The 19,057-nt window shown below is 41.0% G+C and overlaps 7 protein-coding genes across 13 annotated transcripts; 4 read left to right on the top strand and 3 right to left on the bottom strand.

The window, feature by feature from the left end:
* Positions 1-74: 74 nt before the first annotated feature.
* On the top strand, positions 75-4,222 carry LOC105278277 (E3 ubiquitin-protein ligase PPP1R11). The gene is made up of 5 exons (XM_011337257.3): positions 75-302; positions 2,411-2,519; positions 2,594-2,749; positions 2,838-2,964; positions 3,061-4,222. The coding sequence occupies exons 1-4, from the start codon at positions 216-218 to the stop codon at positions 2,861-2,863; spliced, it is 378 nt and encodes a 125-aa protein (XP_011335559.1). The 5' UTR covers positions 75-215; the 3' UTR covers positions 2,864-2,964; positions 3,061-4,222.
* Positions 309-2,091, top strand: LOC105278275 (succinate--hydroxymethylglutarate CoA-transferase). Its single transcript, XM_011337256.3, has 2 exons — positions 309-1,627; positions 1,697-2,091. The coding sequence occupies exons 1-2, from the start codon at positions 515-517 to the stop codon at positions 1,925-1,927; spliced, it is 1,344 nt and encodes a 447-aa protein (XP_011335558.1). The 5' UTR covers positions 309-514; the 3' UTR covers positions 1,928-2,091.
* Positions 3,575-7,711, bottom strand: LOC105278278 (F-box/WD repeat-containing protein 5). Its single transcript, XM_011337258.3, has 9 exons — positions 7,150-7,711; positions 6,575-6,732; positions 6,319-6,496; positions 5,950-6,142; positions 5,574-5,807; positions 5,319-5,494; positions 4,907-5,237; positions 4,626-4,838; positions 3,575-4,509 (listed from the first exon to the last, which is right to left on the bottom strand). The coding sequence occupies exons 1-9, from the start codon at positions 7,436-7,438 to the stop codon at positions 4,242-4,244; spliced, it is 2,040 nt and encodes a 679-aa protein (XP_011335560.1). The 5' UTR covers positions 7,439-7,711; the 3' UTR covers positions 3,575-4,241.
* Positions 7,712-8,112: 401 nt separating this feature from the next.
* On the top strand, positions 8,113-10,998 carry LOC105278274 (transmembrane protein 223). The gene is made up of 5 exons (XM_011337255.3): positions 8,113-8,291; positions 8,439-8,608; positions 8,907-9,226; positions 9,362-9,507; positions 9,669-10,998. Exons 2-5 carry the CDS (start codon positions 8,454-8,456, stop codon positions 9,807-9,809), a joined length of 762 nt encoding a protein of 253 aa, XP_011335557.1. The 5' UTR covers positions 8,113-8,291; positions 8,439-8,453; the 3' UTR covers positions 9,810-10,998.
* A 6-nt stretch (positions 10,999-11,004) lies between these two features.
* On the bottom strand, positions 11,005-14,631 carry LOC105278271. 2 transcript variants are annotated; one of them, XM_011337246.3, is made up of 6 exons: positions 14,514-14,631; positions 12,985-13,083; positions 12,684-12,903; positions 12,307-12,521; positions 11,942-12,217; positions 11,005-11,733 (listed from the first exon to the last, which is right to left on the bottom strand). In XM_011337246.3, exons 3-6 carry the CDS (start codon positions 12,816-12,818, stop codon positions 11,466-11,468), a joined length of 894 nt encoding a protein of 297 aa, XP_011335548.1. In that variant the 5' UTR covers positions 12,819-12,903; positions 12,985-13,083; positions 14,514-14,631; the 3' UTR covers positions 11,005-11,465. The 2 variants fall into 2 exon arrangements, with proteins under 2 accessions (XP_011335548.1, XP_011335550.1); XM_011337248.3 differs by lacking the exon at positions 14,514-14,631 and adding an exon at positions 13,189-14,135.
* Positions 14,632-14,819: 188 nt separating this feature from the next.
* On the top strand, positions 14,820-16,619 carry LOC105278273 (Sjoegren syndrome nuclear autoantigen 1 homolog). 6 transcript variants are annotated; one of them, XM_011337250.3, is made up of 4 exons: positions 14,970-15,104; positions 15,273-15,735; positions 15,936-16,135; positions 16,230-16,619. In XM_011337250.3, the coding sequence occupies exons 2-4, from the start codon at positions 15,681-15,683 to the stop codon at positions 16,335-16,337; spliced, it is 363 nt and encodes a 120-aa protein (XP_011335552.1). In that variant the 5' UTR covers positions 14,970-15,104; positions 15,273-15,680; the 3' UTR covers positions 16,338-16,619. The 6 variants fall into 6 exon arrangements, with proteins under 6 accessions (XP_011335556.1, XP_011335554.1, XP_011335552.1 ...); XM_020031297.2 differs by having other exon boundaries at positions 15,461-15,735; XM_020031298.2 differs by having other exon boundaries at positions 15,474-15,735.
* LOC105278266 (beta-1,3-galactosyltransferase brn) lies at positions 16,376-18,817 on the bottom strand. The gene is made up of 2 exons (XM_011337240.2): positions 18,585-18,817; positions 16,376-18,330 (listed from the first exon to the last, which is right to left on the bottom strand). The coding sequence occupies exon 2, from the start codon at positions 18,272-18,274 to the stop codon at positions 16,904-16,906; it is 1,371 nt and encodes a 456-aa protein (XP_011335542.1). The 5' UTR covers positions 18,275-18,330; positions 18,585-18,817; the 3' UTR covers positions 16,376-16,903.
* Positions 18,818-19,057: the final 240 nt, after the last annotated feature.

Genomic DNA, 19,057 nt, shown 5'->3' on the forward strand with positions numbered 1-19,057 from the left:
GGACGGCAGACGTGCGCCGTTAACCCTGAACCGGAAGTCACGAGGCGCAACTCGTCGACGTCGGGTGCAAGGTCGCGTCGAGTTTCCAAGATGGCGACGCCACTGATGACTCGCGCGAAATAGACGTGTACGCAGTGGCGGACGCGGTTACGTTTGATGCGGCGGTTCCGCACGTCAGCCTCGCGCTCGGAAAGATTGCGTGTCACCTGTGACACATGGAGAAAGCAATGTCGGAACAACCGGCTTCGCAAACGCAAACGGAAACCGTCTCCGAGGCGGACGTCACCGATTCCGGATCGCAGGTACGTTCGATGTTTCCGCACCCTCGCGCACCTGGCGATGCGACAAGCGTAAATTTCGGCAACGAGCTATTGATAGCGCCTATCGCTCTTATCGCTCGTCGTCGCCGAGTATACCGTTTGAAAATACCTGCGACAGTCGCGGAAACGTCATCGAGTTTATTACTGCGACGCGCATTGACGCGATCACCTGCAGTGAAAAGAGAATATAGGTTATGTTCGCATCCCGCATCGCTTCTGAGAATCTCGACATGATGCGCGGTATATTGACAATTTTCTCGCAAAGGTACGTAGCTGGCGGGAGATTTCTGGTAGATGAGTGCGCTCCGAGATGCGGACGTGGGTTTTGCACGGCCGCCGCGGAAGATCGCTCGCCCTTGAGCGGCATACGAGTCCTGGATCTGACGCGGATCGTGGCCGGCCCGTATTGCACGATGATTCTCGGCGACCTCGGCGCGGAGGTGCTGAAGGTCGAGCGACCTGGCAGCGGCGACGAGGCGCGCAAGTGGGGCCCGCCGTTCTTCGAGGGCACGCAGGAGTCGACTTACTTCACGAGCGTGAACAGGAACAAGAAGAGCATCTGCATCGATCTGAAGAGGGGTCGGGACGTTATTCGTGAGCTGGCGCAAACATGTGACGTCCTGGTGGAGAATTACGTGCCGGGCAAGCTGGACAAGATGGGCCTGGGGTACGAGGACATGGCCAAGATAGCACCGCAGCTCATATATTGCTCGTTAACCGGTTACGGGTCCCAGGGCCCGTACGCGAGTAGGCCTGGCTACGACGTGATCGCTGCGTCCTTAGGCGGGCTCCTGCACATCACCGGGCCTAGGGACGGATCGCCGTGCAAAGTCGGCGTGGCCATGACCGACCTGGCGACCGGTCTGTACGCTCACGGCGCGATTATGGCCGCTCTGCTGCAAAGATCGAGGGTCAACAGAGGCCAGTGGATACAGTGCGACCTCTTGTCGACGCAGATCGCGAGTCTGATCAATATCGCCTCGAATTACCTGAACGGAGGCAAGGAGGCGACGAGATGGGGATCCGAGCATGAGAGCATAGTCCCTTACGAAGCGTTCCCGACGAAAGACGGGTATATGACAATCGGTGCTGGGAGCGACGCGCAATTTCTGGAACTGATTAAAAGAATGCAGTTACCGGAACTTGCTAGTGATGACAGATTCGAGAATAATACAGCCAGAGTTAAAAACAGAATCGAGTTGCTTCGGATTCTTAGAGACGTATTTAGCAAGAAGACAAATCGAGAATGGTGTGTAACGTTTGAAGGCGCTTCTTTCCCTTACGGAGCAGTAAACAGCATAAGAGAAGTGAGTTGTTCAACCTGAAGTTACTTCAGGTGCAATAAGATTTTGTTAGAGACGACATGTAATTTCTAGGTGTTCGATGATCCTCACGTGAAATATACAAAGTTGGTTCAAGAAGTGGACCATCCGATCACGGGCAAAGTGAAGCTTGTCGGTCCACCTGTGACGTACAGCTACGCTACCAACATTGTGAGGTCACCACCACCAACGTTGGGACAGCATACATTGGAAGTTTTGAAAAATATATTGAAATATTCTGATGAAAAGATTGAAAGTTTAATAGCACAGAAAGTTGTGCAATAATTAATGAACATGTATCTCTTCAATTATTTTTATAAAATTCCAACGAAAAATCTTTTTTCAATAGATTAAGATTTCTAACAATAATGTAAGTGGTAAAATTCATTTAAAAGTTTTATTAATGAAAATAATGGTTATAATAGTGAATGAGAAGAATATTAATATTACATCAAGAAATTTTATTGTTATATATTTTTATATTATATATTAATATATATTTTATGTTTTATATATATATATATAATAAAAATTATAGAAAGATATTGCTTTATTGTAAATAAATATTTTATATCTGTACATAATCCTTTATATATATTGCAATAAATAAAAATATATGAAATATTTCACGTGGATATATCTCTTCATTCATTTTTGTAGCAGTCTTTTAATCATTTTTATCATAACATGTATCTTTATTTAATTACTATTACATAATTAATAGCTGTTGTATCACAGTATTCAGATATTTTCATAATTCTCTTGCAGGATGTGCCTACTGTACGATTACGTCTACGAAAACCAAAATCTAGCAAAAAGGTTCAATGGACTCAAGGGACCGTTGATAATGAACATTTAAATAAGAAGAAATCAAAATGTATTGCTTTCGCATTCAGCTTCTTAAGGTTTATTTGGCAGAAACGGCAAAACTAATACACTTTTATTATGCAGGTTGTTGTATTTATGAGAAACCAAAGACCTTTGGCGAAAGTAGTTCCGAGGATAGCGATGACGAGTGCGAACATTGCCATGGACATAAAGATGCTCATAAGAAAGTCTTACCTAAGGCTGGAGATGCTGCTCCAGATGGAATGTCATCACATCCTGGTGAGCTTTTCATGATGAAAACAAATTGTGCGCTTTATTAGCGTATCAGTATTCTGTATTATCGTATTTTCTTATTTTATTTTGGCAGAACCGATTGCAACGGGCTCAACATAAATATTTATACATGCTTATTGACGAATTTTTCCTAAATGGAGAATAAAATACTTTTGTGCTATTTCTTGAGTCAGTGTCAGAGGAAACACGATCGATTGTAGGTAGGTAATTACAATTATACAGTATAATCGTAAGAAAGATCAAGGTCAAAGTATCATAAAAGGTGACGTGAATTATATACTGCTTTGTCATTTTAGATATGCAAACCTTAAGTGATTTTGCACCGGTACATATGGCATATGTATCATAATGCTTCAACAATATATTGCACGGAGGATTATAAAATGTTGCCCAGGCTGTTGATTATACAAAATCACGAAAATAGTAAAAGTCGTCCCCCTTAGAAAGTAATAACCATTCCTTATCTTTGTATCAACGTGTTAATGTTGATTTTCTCATATCTGTGTTATATCTGAGAGATACGTCATGCTAGAAGATAACATTAATTGTCTCTTAATTCGTCTTTTATTAACATTCACTTTAATTACAGTATTTTCTCACATATTTCGTTATCAGCAAATGAAACTCGGAATTACTTTCTAGTACACAGAACAGGTGGCAACACACGTCAATGTTATAACTTTTGGTTTTGAAGTTGTTTGTTACATTATGTCTGTAATTTTATAGCGCAGTTACATATAACACATGGGAAATCTCAGATGAAATACTATCAATATTGCAAGAATGACAAGAAAAGAGAATATAAAATAATATACATTTACATTTATTCATTGTTTTTCCTGTTCAGTACAAGTAGATAAAATTTACAAATAATTCAAATATACATAAAGATAAAACTAAGTAAAAAAAGAGAATCTAGCATTGCATCGTGAACGTTGCGGTAATAAAACGTTTAATATTCATTGTGCACACACACCCAGTAAAAGTTCCAAATCCGTAATTTCATTTCAGAAGATAAATTTCGGAGATACGAACAATTTACAGCACGCAGTTACGCGAATTATCTTCAAGATCATGTTAAAAAAATGGTCTGATGATGATTGCTCTGAGCAAACACGATGTAATTTAAAAATTTTCTCTCTCTCTCTCTCTAATCTTGCGTTATAATTGTAGATGTGACAATATATTCCTTTATGTTATCTATCTTTAACAACATTCCTAGCGACTTTCTTTTAAACAGTACTCTTAAGTAGTACTAGTGAGATTTCATGTTCTCGACTAACCGAATGAGAAAGGAAGATCTACACGTGCGCATTTTCCGGATGATCGAAAAATAGATTCTGATCATTTGTGCTTTCTCACACAATAATAAGTATTCCTGGACGATTTTGTATAGTACAAACTTAAGTGCGAGAATATTTACCTTTAAGCTCTTGTAAAAATAAATCGTTTAAATCGGAAATTTGATGGTCTTTAGTCAGTCTACGTTATTACTGCTCCTCTGGAACCTGCGTCGCTTTCGCACCTCCATTCCCCTGCGATACGAATTCTCGTCCAAGCCCAAGGTCTTCACCATCGCCCGACTCCGCCAGACCTTGACCGTGTAATCGTCGCTGGTCGTTACCAGCATTTCGGGATCGCGCGGGTTGAAAGCCACGGAATTGACTACGTCAGAGTGAGGGAACTTCGCTAAACAAATCCCGTAGTGCCGGTCCCACAGGTAGCCGTGCTTATCCTCCGCGCCGCTGCAAGCAGAGGCGAAGGTTTCCGGTGAACATTTTCGTAATGTAAGCACTCGTTGAGGTACGAGGTCTTGCATCAAGCTAGAATCAATAAATTAAACGCAATATCAAGCCGTTACCTTGCCACGTATTCGTTACACACGTCGAGAAATATAAAGAAGCATTCGTTATTGGGCGTGTACGCCTTGTGCGCCCTCAACATCGTGCCGACTTGCTTCAACGTCACCAAGTCGATCACGTGTATGTCGATCTCCTGCGCGATTGGTGGCGGTTGCAGAGGATTCGTGATGACGTAGCCCTTCGGCCACGGTCGCGTATTTACGTAGAGATATCTGCAACATAATTACTCGTTTGTGTCTCAGGCACGTCCATTAATCACCGTGAGGCGCAGTTAACTGACCTATGATCAGGAGAAAGGCCCATTCCAATGATGTGGCCATGAAGGTCAATCAAATGATCTATCTTATCGAATTTGTCTGCCACGGCCTCGTAATCGAGCCAGTCGGTGTCCATCGACGCGCTATTCTGTCTCTCCCGCTCTCTCTGTCGCTGAGCTATCCTCTCGCGCAACGACGGTCCCGGGTCCAATCTCCTTGGAAAGCTCACCAGCTTAATTCTCTTAAAGCCGACTTTATGCGGCGTGTACGTTTTCGAGCCGGTCGTAAAAATAAGAAACTTTTCCGGATTATTCGCCAGCTCGTCCGCGTCACACTCCTCGGTTATTGAAGACTCTGTAAATTTGCGTTTCTACCATCATGCTTTGTTCAATGATTACTTATACCTGTAAATAATCATGTTTTTTTTGTTTTTACCTCCAGACTCGCTATCCTCTTCCCACTGCGGATTCTCGCTGTCGCTGTCGCTCTCGTTCGCCTTCTTCTCCATCTCAACCTGCCTGTATTCCTGGTTGTACTGTATAGGACTAGCGTATTCAAAACCGTCACCAAGTTTTCTCCAGTTCGAAAATCCACCTTCTAACGTACTATATCTATTATCGTATCACGTAATATTAATTACTATCATAAGACGAAAATTACGTAAAAGAAGAAAGAGAGAAATTCTCATACTGTAATCGCGACGAGGCATGGTGAAGCACCACCGGTTCTTCCTGCTGCTGCTGCTGCTGCGAGCTATTGCTCGAGGGCGACAACAGGTCCTTGTGACTCGGCGGATTGCCTTTCTCTTCTTTCGTGCTCGAGGACGAAGGCTGGTTCTGCTGTTCCGTGGACTCGGCCGGCGCTGGTGCCAAACAATTCGCGACCATGATCGCTCTGACTGAGGAAGCATTCCCGTTGTAAAACCTGAAAGGTATCGCAAACCCATGAAGAAAGATGTTGCGTCCTGATTTGCGATTTGACGACTACTTACGCGCGTGACAAGGTAATTAAGTGAGATACAAAATTGATTCATCATCGGGAAGTCACGTGAATCACGTTATTTTACCTGAAAAGCTGCGTCATAATGGGTACATGCTCGCTGGCCGATTCCTGGTTTGCCTTATTGAGCCAAACTACGCTAGTGCTGACTAAATGTGCCAGCCAATGGAGATTTCCACTTAAAAGGTAACGTTCACTGTACCATGTACCAAATATGTCGTACGGTTTATTCACTACTCTACACTGAAGGTCAAAGCCAGCTATGAGTGAACAACAAAGGACACGTATAAGAATTTTAATCGAGTATTGAGAGACTCTCATTAAGCCTCATATCGTTAGATAATGTTAATCTATTCATAATTTATCAATTCGTATCAGTCGCAAGTTCCATTGGATGTACATGTATAAAAGCTTAATATCTTTTGTCTGCACTTACGTGCTACTCTAAACACTGCTATTTCTCCCGACGTGCTGTGAGGTGTACCAAAGTGGACACCAGACACGAGGAGCAACGTATCTGTACAATTAAACTGAGAGAATTGAGTATACTTCCAACTAAATGTCTTCATGTCGTGTAGATACTTTATCGTAACTGGATACTGACTTTGCCATACCTGAGATGGAACGTAATGTTTAATAGCGTGAAGATATAAACGATTATAAATGAGGAAGAGAGAGAGAGGAGAACTCACAAGAATATATCCATCTTTTGAGCAGGTCGCAAACATTTTGCCATTGTGTGAGAAGCTCACGTGTAGTACCTGATGCGAATGCTCTTTGAGAACTTCGGTTTCTATCAGAGGAGTGTGATATGCCAGACGTTTGAATTCTCCTAACCAGGATGTTTTCCCTAAGAACAATCATTATTGTTGAGAAGATAGAAAGAATAACAAACAGTCATATAAATTATATTGAACAGATACTCATGATGAATTTCTTTACAAGTATGTTTTGACCTTCATTAATGTCTCTACTAGATACTACTTTATTATTTCTTATCGCTATTAATCTCTCAGTTTGTTTCCCTATGTGCCATCTATAAAATAATGTACACAATAATACAGATAATACTATAATAATAATATTTAATTCAACTAAATCGGATACTCTTCTGTGCTCAAGCTGCTCATTCGGAACTATAACGCAACATGCAGATTTACGCTTCTCGTCCGTCTCCCATGCGTAACGCGACGTGTTATTTTCGATCGTGGCAACGCAAGAATACGGTCGCATCGGAGTATCGTGCGATGCACGATGAGCAACGTACCTGGCATGATGCCGACGTCCGGGTCTACCTTGTACGTGCGATAGAATATATATTTCCACAGGAACTCGTCGCGCGACACCCGGTGCCATGATCGGCACACCTCCCCCGCGGTCACCAGCTCCTTCGGCGTCAGGTACTGGAAGATAATCAGGAGGATCGAGTCTGGCATGTAATACCAGTTTACGTTGCCCTCGCTCTGCTGCGACAGGCACTCGCTGCCGTTGTCCGACTCGCTCGCGTCCTCGTCGGTCGCCTGATGGGACTGCGCGCCATCCTCGACGCCGTCCATCGTCGAAATGCGACGGTTTATTTACTGGAACAGCTGATAACTGTCAGCAACGCGCGACTGCTGGCACAGTGGCAGTAGCCACGGTAGCCGAGGATGCACGAACTCGACCGAGGTTAGAATCGTCGTAACGCGTCGCGCGCACCGCTTCACTACACCTCACGATCGAACGCGTTGCGGCGCGTAACTGTAGGTCGTGTAGGTGCACTTTACGAACGCACGGGGCGCAAACTGCACTTTCCTCGCGAATTACAGGTGGACGAATGAAAAAATCGATCGTTCCATTAATCCTGATTGCGTGAATCGCGCGCCCTCGACACACGCATCGTCCGATAGCTCGCAGGAATGCGCGTCCTTTCTTAGCCATATGGAATTTCGTGCTTCTCGACTGCTGATAAGAAGAATTGAATGTTGTGTTATATAAAAAAACAAATTAAGTATCAAGTATATCAGCTTGAGAGAGGATAAATGTACTTGTTATTAATACTGATACGTGGGCAACCGCGATATTTACGTTATTAATTTAGATTTCGCTGATATTTATATCCTTCATAATTTAAATAAGTATTTCAGTAATGCTTGCTGGTGAATCTGATTGGTTGGTTTTTCACCTATACCGTCCATGCATTCCTATTCCACCAATTCGCTACTAGAGTTCGCTGTATCGAATGGGGTCAGTCACGTTTCGCTCTGGGTTTTCTAACCTAGTTGTTTCACCTGTGATTCTTGTAACCTAATCTTTGCATGTGTAATTTCCAAGTACGGAGCAACAGTTTGATCAACTTTTCATTATGATTTAAGCTTAACATTGTTGACACATTAATTGTGAAAACTGTGACGTTTATCGGAGAATTCGGTAAGAAAATAATTACGAATTTCATACGATGATGACGAATATGTATCACAGTCCATGTAGATAACCTGAGTATCGCAATGATGTAAAAAATAAAAACATGTAATGGACTATAAAGATTTGAAATTAGAAGAATTCTTTTAATTGTAGGGAAAGTCTGTAAAAATGTTGTCTACAGCTTTTAAGTGCTCTACGCTTTCCAAAGTTGTATTATCTGAATTACGATCTATCCAAGGAATAACGCAAAGATATTTTAAATATGATAAGAATGTATTTTCGGTGGGATTGACCGTTAGAACAATTCTAACAAAGTGTACAAGGTAAAATATATATAGTTGAAAGATTTAGGAAGAATATACGTTTCACAATAGTTTAAGTTATGTTCTCAAAACATCGTTATATACTTTTTTTTTAATGGAGAATTATTTTTTTTTTTAAATTATAATAGATTAAATGTGACAAAAAATATAATGTTAAAACTTTAATAGAGCTCCAAGTTACTAGAAGTAGCAATGCTTTTAAGATATTTTATGTATTTCAAAGTCACTGATATTAATAATTAATTGATGTAATGATATCTCTCTTGCTTATAAAATAACGGAAATAATAAAACTACAGATCATCTGATGGATTAGTGCGACCAACAAGTCTCCTTAAATCTAAGAGCTTGTCACAAGGTTCGGTGCAACGGCAGCACTCAGGGTTGGATGTCAATACAAATGTAAAGAATAACGTAATTTTATATAAATATGACAATCCAAAACAATCACGGAATTTTAAATTATTTATATTTGCACATTTAATTGGTTGGTCCGTATTGGCTTATGCCATATACAAGCCAAGTTTGATGGACATATTCACTACTGACATAAGTATGAAACAATATTTCCAAGATCACGTATGGCGGTTTCCAATTTTTGTCTTTTCAAGTTTTATAGGTAAGAATTATCTTATTGTTTCATCAAATGTACTTAATTTCAATTTATGCGTTTTCAAGGAAGGTGAAATAAATTTATGTCGAAAACGACATAAATTCTAAATGGTTTTCTAATTACAGCATCTTTGTTTTCTAGGTCCATCCATGTTCCTACTGTTTTATTTTCTGCAATCTCGTACTTTAAAGTATATAATTTTAAATAAGGGCGGTGAAACACTTACATTTATTACTCATCACATGTTCAAAAGGAAATCTACTATAAACAATTTACCAGTCAGATCGGTAAAGACAGATTTGATTTTACATAATAATAATTAATTTTAATGCTATCTATATAATATCATAACGCAACAGTAATATAGATAGAAATCAAACTTTTTTAAATCTTTAAGTATTTCTTTCACTTCTGTTAATTCTGAAGTATTCTGTTTTTGTTTTTTAAGGTAAGCAGTACCAAACATAGGACAGATGATGGAACATATATATCACTTAAAGTAAAAAATAGACCGTTTTACTTTCTCGTCGAGAAAACCGGTACGTTTGTAAATCCGAAACTTTTTGATTATGTGATGTTAATCTCGTAATTAACCAGGTTTAAGAAAGAATATTATTATATTCAATTTATTCTAGGCACAAATGAATAGCATCATTTAACCATGGACATGTTTTTTTATTTCGCTCATTGCTACTAATGTAATTGATTTAACACGTTTCCTATTTGCACGCATGTACTGTGCATATTTGTACGATAATAGGGATTCCCTTTTCGTTTATTATCAATTTGTTAACGATCTCAGGAAGCATGGATTGGTATTTTCAACATTCAATGCCGTGTGATTAAATTTCCTTCTAGTGCAGGAATATCTGTCCATTTCGGGACTAGTTTGTCCACCGTACATCTGCATGTAACTAAACATTATTACGGAAAATTGTAAAATATAAATTCGAAATATAAATAAATATATAGATTTGTCGTCAATCAGTTCGTTACGTTCGAATGTAAAACACTAATATAGATTTTTGTGAAATGTTCTGTGTTGTGCGTGTCTAACGTGTAACTGAATTCAGCTACACGTTAGGCACGCACAACACAACGTTTCACGAAAATCTATATTAGTGTTTTAAGTAACGAACCGATTGATAATAAATCTATTTATTTATTTATATGTATTTCGAATTTATATTTTCGAATTCTCTGGAATAATGTTTAGTTACGTGCAGATGTACGGTGACAAACCTGTCCTGAAATGGACAGATACTCTTGCATTTCCTAGAAGGAAATTTAATCACCCGGCATTCAATGTTGAAAATACTAATCCACGCTTCCTGAGATCGTTAATAAATTCATATATAAACGCAAATCTACAAAAAAGGAATCCCTATTATCATATAAATATGTATGATGCATGCAAATAGGAAACGTATTAAATCAGTTACATCAGACTATGGATTCGGCGACACAGTTCGACGTTAGCTTTAGCGACGTCTTATTATCGCTTAGGCATAATTTACAAAGACTGTAAAGAATTTAGAACCTTCTCTAGATAACTTGTCAAAATCTCGCAACTCATTACAAGGAAAAGATCCTAAAACAATTTTAATTATTGTTAAAACATAATTAATAGCAATGAGCGAAATAGGAAAAACACGCCGATGGTTAAATGATGCGACTCATTTGTCTGGAATACATTGAATATATAATAATTTTCTGAAACCAATTTGCATGTATTTGACTGATCTTTCAAAGGAAGAGGATTGTAAACTGTTACGAAAGAATAGTATGTTTATAGAACGTTGTTATACTATACATTACATTACATTGTATTATATTACATCAAATTGCGATTATTATATTACATGTATTTGTACTCTATATATAAAATATAAATATCTATATCTCCAAAATTATTTGACTTTATGTATCATTATGTGTCGACATGTGCTAAATAATGAATAACTCTAAATTAGTGTTAGAGAGGTTCTGCATGTTACTTTGCAAAAGTAATTCCGTTTTTACAGGTCGTTTATTGTTTATATAAAGGATTTAAATTTACAATAGCACTTCTTAGAAAAAGAAACAAGATGTTAGTACAATAGCTATGCACAAGTAGTATAATTTTATTGCACTGAGATTAGTCTATCTTTATTTTTTCCATTGGTCTCTAACTGTCTTACGGATGTAAATTGGCGGAATAAATCGGTACTGCAAAATGATCGATCTCATTCTCTTCGTGTCTCGATTAGTATCTCTGACTTTGCCTGTCGTAATACTTTCCCGAATATTTACTGTATCGATCGCTGTAGCCATCATCATGGTACTTATCCTCCGGTTTATAGTAAACTTCAGGCGCTGCAGAGCCGACACGGCCTTGCCAGTAATGGGTCCAGTATAAATCTTCTGGATTGATATCGTGTGGGTGTTTGGCGTTTCTGAACACGTGCACGCAATACACGAAACTGCCGATCAGCGTCAAAAGTCCAAATATAAGAAATATAATTCCCAAGATCCTGAAATCCGAAGAAAGACAAATTATAATATCATAAAGGAAACTCCTACGCGTCATGTTGTATTCTTCTTTCTTCATTTCATCAACAATAATTAAGAATACGGATGCGCAAAGCTCGCTTTTATCTGCGCAAAGGAGGAACTCCGCTTCTTAATTCTGGTTAAAAGAAAATCGCTCGAAAAAGTTTATTGAATAATGTCGAACCTTACCAAACGACTAGCGGTTGGAAGAACTGTATGACAATGACGAGGCCCAACGTAACAAGGATCAGACCGAGATTGAGAAGCAGCATGAGGCAACAAACGCCCTTGGTGTTCGGGCAGAAAGGGTTGGGCGTCGACATGGTCTCCACGATTATGCCGCCCTTCCGCGACGTGCGCGTCTTCACTGTCGAGGTGCCTGATCTGCCAGAGCCGTAGCTGTAATGACTAGGCGCTCTGTGCTCCAATCTCGAGCTTGGTGCTAGGCTGTGGCGTGACACCCGACTGCAACAACGAAAACGTACATTTTATACAATATCACGGGCCAATGCAATCAGCCGTCAGACGCTACAATTCTCGAATCGACGTCTGACCTGATGTCAGAGGTAGCTCTGTACGCGGCACTGGTGACGTATATGTCCGAACCGTTGTCGCAGATGCTGCCGTGCGAGGCACTCTTGCGAAGCGGATGTAGACTGTGCTTCGACGATCCGGACAAGACGGAGTCGCGAGTGTTGTGCGCGCTCCTGGATCTCCTCTCCTCCTCCCTGTCATATTTGTCAGTGTGGTTCTTTCTTCTTGGTTTTACCTGAAAGAGTTAATACGTTCACAGGTAACACGTTAAGGTATACAGCAAACGTGTACGAGAGAGCAAAACAGTGGATAACGATTTTATTTTTTTTAGTATTAACGTTCTAACGCGTTTTGAACTTGAGAAGGTATTTTTGCTACTTGGTATGGGGCGTATTACCATGGTGGTATGCTCGTTGGCAACGACATACTCGGACACAGTGCGATCTGAGGGAGCCCGGTGGCTCTCTTCGCCGTCTGTAATGTAATCACAATTCGTGTTAATGTGGTAGCCGGAGTACCTCGAGGTATGCATCGTGCAATCTACATCAAGATGCGCTCATGCGGGAACGTTAAAGACAAATGCTGCGTGATCGATCAGTAACGTTCATCTAGCTCATCTGAAACAGAAGTAAACGTGTATTACATTAATCAACCAATTACCCGAAAACCTATATAAAAAAAAAATAGTAATTATTTACCATGAGCAGTTTACAATGCAGTGGAGATAAGCCTGTTTCATACGTGCTGCGTATTTTAAAGAATAATCGTGCTTCGTGACCATTGTTCACGTCGTCAATCTGCAACAAAGGCATTTCGTATTGTTATTGAGGGCGTATGCAAGAGCCAAGAATTCTCCGATTTCACAATTTCGCGTAGTCACGATTATTAATTTTAGAGCACACCTCGCGTGAAAATGCCGGCGATTCACTATTGTTAAATACGGATATTTATTGTTAGGCCTGGCATATTCCTTTGAATATTATCCGCGGAGATTGATTGCAAAACAGGTGCATTATCATGGGATTGCCTTTCGATCGTAGGTAGTGGTTGCGGTGCGCTCGTCGCGTCGGGCAAATCCTTATTTAGTACGGTGATGTCATTTGGCAAGGACACATGCAACATCTTCGATCGGCAATGCGCGCGTATCCTTCGCCTCCGATCGTTCCCCACGCCTCGCCCAAGACACTTCATTAATCGTTTCACAATGAGTTGTGACACTTGTCACACTTTTGTACTTATGAATAATATTCATCGCGCTGAATACCATTTGTTTCATCTGCGTTGCATAAAACAGGCGTAACGTAATCGTGTCTTTAAAGGTAACGCGAGAAGTTCATCAACACGCGACACGACGCAATGATATAATCGGATTTTATATCGTGCTTCATCCGGGAACAATCTCAACTTCGCAAATGAAACAAAAATGAACAGAAGGTTTGTTTCTTTGAAATTAAATTAGGTAATTTTCATTTTAGGTAATTGAAATTAAGTAATTTCCTGAATCAAGGATGTTGATTTCTATATCTAACTTTATACCTTTTACTATCTTCGATATGTTAGCATTATTTGAACAATGCACATATTGAATACGTTGAGTAAATTTAATTAATTGAATTTTTATATTCGAGTGCAGGATTTGTCTCAATGAATGAAAATATGGCAAGAAATTTGTAGTGATAGCAAAGAATCGATCTCCCAAAAACTTTAGATTCGTAATTTCCCTCAAATTACTTTCTCCATCATTCTAATTCATTGATCTTTTCCAGAGAAAGTACGGCAGACGGTATAAACGATTAATCGACTCGCGGTTTCGAACGTGTTCGCTTTCATCGGCCGACCGGTTATTAAATTCCGGCTTTGTGTTTTTGTCGCGTTACTCGCGGACTTTTAAATAAACCCGTGGTCACACGAGGTGGACGCTGCGGTGGTCGCACGCGCAGGCGCCATAGATCCGCGATGCAACCTGTTGCGCGCAACGCGTCTCCTCGCGATACAAATCCTCCAAACAGAGAAAACCAAAAACCCCGGGACGGAAACGTCAGTGAGGAATTTCGCGCCTTCGGGCGAAATGCGGGAGGCGTCGCGGGGAAGCGCACTCGCGTTCGTGCCGATCGAGTTCGAGATCACGCGCGGATCTCCAGCAACGTACAGGATCGCCGTGGCGAGCCTCGCTTCGGAGCACTCGCGAGCTCCGAAAATCAGTGACCGGTCCTGATCACGATCGTACCTCGTCGTCGCCTCCCGCTCGCGGCAGATCGCTTTCCCCAGGTCGATCCTTATCCCCGGACGAACCCTCTTCTGGAAGCCGTGGCGAAGCCGTTGGATCGCCGCGACATATCGATCGCTCGGTCACGCGAGCACACGTCGCCTTCGGTCCAGGCACACCTCCCGTCTCGCAAGATCGCTCTGACTGATGCACTCGCAGCAACGCACTCGCGCGACACGATCAACGATCCTGGCCTGCCCGGCTGCCCGACTCAGACCGCACAGACGCGATTTCGCGGAGCGCGACCAACGTTCGTCCTCGCACGCGCTCGTCCGTCTCGCAGCGCTCGGCCGCGCGGCTGGAATCGCTGGAATGGATCGGCGGCCCGCTCCGACTGAAGCGAAAGGCGCATTCATCGTGACGTGCGGTTTTCCACCACGCTTCTGCGACGCCTTTAAAAGGCGAGCTCAGGTGTAGCGATCCTTACGACCGCCCGCGATCACTCGCCCGTCCTACCCGATCTGTGCTTTGCATGAATTCAGAGCGAATTCAGAAGAAGGTCGGAAAGTCATCTTGTCGGTCCTGCGATGTAAAGGAAAATATGTTGAAGATGTAAAGTTTCTTAACTTTTTCAAATGAAAATTTCTTCTCATCTTGTTTCGTACGAGATGTCTCCTGAATTTTATATTTTTACGTTGCGTACGATGTAACGAATTTATATTTATGTAGATCTACTTGTTCTTTCCTTCTTGGGTTTTATATTTTTTATGTATATTGCAGAACATTGTACTTCTTTAATTCGTTCCCGATCCTGATTGAATAACACGCGTGTGAAAAATTGAGAAGAAATTTTAAACTCGGAATTAAAAATTTAAAGGATCTGGAAAATTTGATAACGTTTACAGCTCATGTATTCATTCTCAAAGGTTCGAGTTTTAAAAATTTGATAAATTATTGTACATTCGTAGATCTATTTCGCAGGAAATAAGGGGCAAGAGATTAGTTTTTTTTCTACGCATGCGCTGAAGTCATCGTTTGAGGGCAGCCGCGCGCCAAAACTAAAATTCGCCCAAACTGTTTCGAGAGCATATCGTTAGTAAACATAACCTACTCTTTTGACACATGTACTTTTTATGTACTCCCCGACGTACACACGTTTTATGAAGTTTCCTGCAAAACGGTGGATTCATGATGTCTCAGCACGGTGCTGCTTTGCAAACGTTTAACCAGGAGCTCGTCAAATGTAATTCATGCCTCATTTAACCTACAAATCATTCTCGTCATTTATAGTGTAACGTGTCGTCGCATGAATATTTTCAGATTTCACTCGACTTTGCAACGTTTATAACTCTCTCAAAGATGAAATTAATCTCGCCACGTTCAATTTCTCTCTTGATTTTCTTCAAAGTTTTTTCTTTTGCGTTAATAAAAGTCGTCTTTCAGGTTTGGAAGAAATGAAGTTGAGACGAGCCGAGGTCCAGGCTCAGATAGACGCCCAAGAGGAAGAGAAGAATAATTTACAACACGAAATCGAGAAGATGTCGTGCAAGCTCACAGAACTGAACGATACTTTGGCGAAGAGGATCGCAATTAGAAATGAGTACGACAGAACCATCTCCGACACTGAGACAGCATTCATGAAGGTAAAATGCAACTTTAAGCAACTTGCCACAGATTAATGCGATTGATTAGAAGTGTTTTGTACTTATCAAACACTATGACTGATTTACGTTATAGATTTTGGAGAGCTCGCAATTATTACTTAAAGTGATCAAGAAGGAAGCCGTGAGTCTGGATGAGACTCTAGTTAAAGCCAACAGCGAGAAACAATCGATTCGACAATAAGATGCGACGTAGGATGTTTGTAAGGGACCAGGTATCCAGAAAATGTATTTATTAAATCATCATCGGTGAATACTATCATCGGTACATGATCATCATCATCGGAAACGTAGCTAATAATTAACGAGTACAAAATTATAAATATACAAACGTTTAGGACATAAGCTCTATTAGACTCTACAAAATTTATTTACTGTACAAATACATATATATGTTATTTAATTGCATAGGAATAATACTAATCAGTCTGTGACGAAAATTTACAAAATAAAATTTACAAACCAAGCAGCGACTTAAATTGTAGAATATCTTTTACAATAAATTAAATCTTTTTCATATATATATATATATATATATATATATATATTGTTATATATTATTTTGATATACTCTCGTTTGTGTCTATATGTGCATATATGTACACATAACATACGTGTATGTATATACATGCATATTATACAATGATCTTAAGATATTTTTATTAAAAACGTGCTATGTGATGCACTGAATTTGCAGATTTGGACACGATAGAATATATTATTATTAGATATATCGCGATATTTATAAACTTAGGCGTTTCCGAGGGCCTTCTGCTCGTTCCAAACTTGCACGAGTTCGTTCGGATCGTCGTATCCGTGAGACGTTATGACGTACTTGTAACCGTACTTCGTGTACGCCTTCTTGTAAAAGTGAAAATCCTCGCAATGGAACGGCACTATGTCGGCCTTCCTCGCGACTAAGCCTAGAAAAATATCGTCGAACCTAAAGTGCTTGGTGTAAAAACTCGTGTAGTACAGGTCCAGCAGCGCTTCCTTGGACAGAATAAATGCACCGGCCGTGACGTACGGTGGCCACAGGTGATACGGGTATTCCCTCAACGAGACGTACCACTTGGAGAACTTGTGCCGATGTGGCGCCGAGCGCATGAACACGAATCCCGCGAACAGCCTGACGTCGTCGGGCAGCTCGAAATCGAACAGCTGTCGTTTCTTCCTGTTCAACGTCGCTGCACTCGACTCGGGCGACCGTTTACCCGCCACCGTGAGATTTTCACCGTTTCCCGCGTCTCGTTTCTCAGACACGTCCATCCCGCTGTTATTCGTGGACGCGTGAATCGCGAAGCTCCGCACGGAGGATTTTATTTCACTGGCTTTCGAGTTGTACGTCGCGTTCCTACTGGCAGGACTGTCATCGACACTCTCGTAGTCCACTAAATCGGACCGTTTGATCTCCCTCTTGTGAGCATTGTATACCTTTCTCGACTCCATCAGGTAAAACGGATAGTTCGCCGGGTTCCTGATGAACGTCACCACATTTTTCACCGACACGTACATGTCGTCGTCCACGAACATGTAGAACCTCGAGTTGGGGCAATATTTCACCAGCCACTTGAGACCCATCATCGTTTTGATGGTGTTGTTGTAGTACGAGTCTACGAAGTCCGCTTGTATGATGTCCTTGTAGATCGCTGCCTCGAGCTTCAGTCTTGCGTCCATCTCCTCGTCGTCCGGGTGCGTACCTACCACGAAAATCGTTCTCACTGGCACGTCGAAGAATCTCTTCTCGATCCCCCACGAATTGCGTATGGCGGTCCTCCTGTCAAAGTTCTCCAAGGCGGACTTGACTACGTACACTAGACGGAGCGTGTCCACGTCTTCCTTGCACTTTTGCGGCTGTTTCAGGATAAAAGTATACTTGTACTCGTTTATCGGCTCAATCTCAGGCCTCTCGTTGCGCCGTAGAGCATTTACGAAGTCGTGGACGTTGCCTTCGTACGGATACGCAAAGTTCTCGTCGTACGTGACCTCGAACAGATGGATGAACACTCCAAAAAATTCCAACAGGGCTATCACGCCGAAAAAGAAGAGCACGTATCCCGGCTTAACCCTCGACAAGATACGGCGGCACTTTTGAAGATAAGGGCGCAGTAAGCAATACATTTTATCGCTTAGACGTCTACATAACGTTCATCCAAGTCCTCCTGGATCTATCCATCCTAGAATGCAAATTTTCGTTTAATCTTGTCTGCTTTCTACTTGTGCAGATTTTCATGTATCACTTGTCAGGTATTGATAAAGTATTGATAATATCTCTCGACTGTCTTTTCACAGAACTACAAAACAGTGTGTATTTTATAAGTCGACTAGTGTAAAATAAAATTAAAAAATAAAATTAAAAATTAAGAAATTAGTGTAAAAGCTCTCTTAAATAACGTTAGATAAAACTTGATTTGATAGGTTAACGACTCACGGATAACGTCAGCGATCATGTCTTATTAAGACGATACAGGAGGATGTATAGCTTTACATGTTCCGTTTTAAAGACACAGATCCGAGAATGCAGCATTTTTTATTCTTTTTCTTTGCTCTTTGCTTCTTCTTCTTCTTCTTTTTTGTTTGGCACCCGATCCCCATACGGGTTCGATACGGCCAGTTGGCTCTTTGCTCCGAACAACCTAATCAAGTCTCGCCGAAGGTGTGACAAGAGTCGCGCAGGAGCGGACAGTGGCGCCGCTACGAGATCTTCTCGAACTAAAGACCCAATTGCGTAACGGATGTGCGAGGCTCGATAACTGTGATCGATACATGATAATCGCAGATAATCGCGTTGAAAATCATCTTATCCTAAAACTTTTTCCTTTACTAGGAAAACGATGCTTTATGGAATGTTGTAATATTTTTAATACATCTTACTCATTTTCATTTATTGTTAGAGTCACAAAA

The sequence above is a fragment of the Ooceraea biroi genome, chromosome 10, assembly GCF_003672135.1.
Source record: "Ooceraea biroi isolate clonal line C1 chromosome 10, Obir_v5.4, whole genome shotgun sequence".
Classification (NCBI taxonomy): Eukaryota; Metazoa; Arthropoda; class Insecta; order Hymenoptera; family Formicidae; genus Ooceraea; species Ooceraea biroi.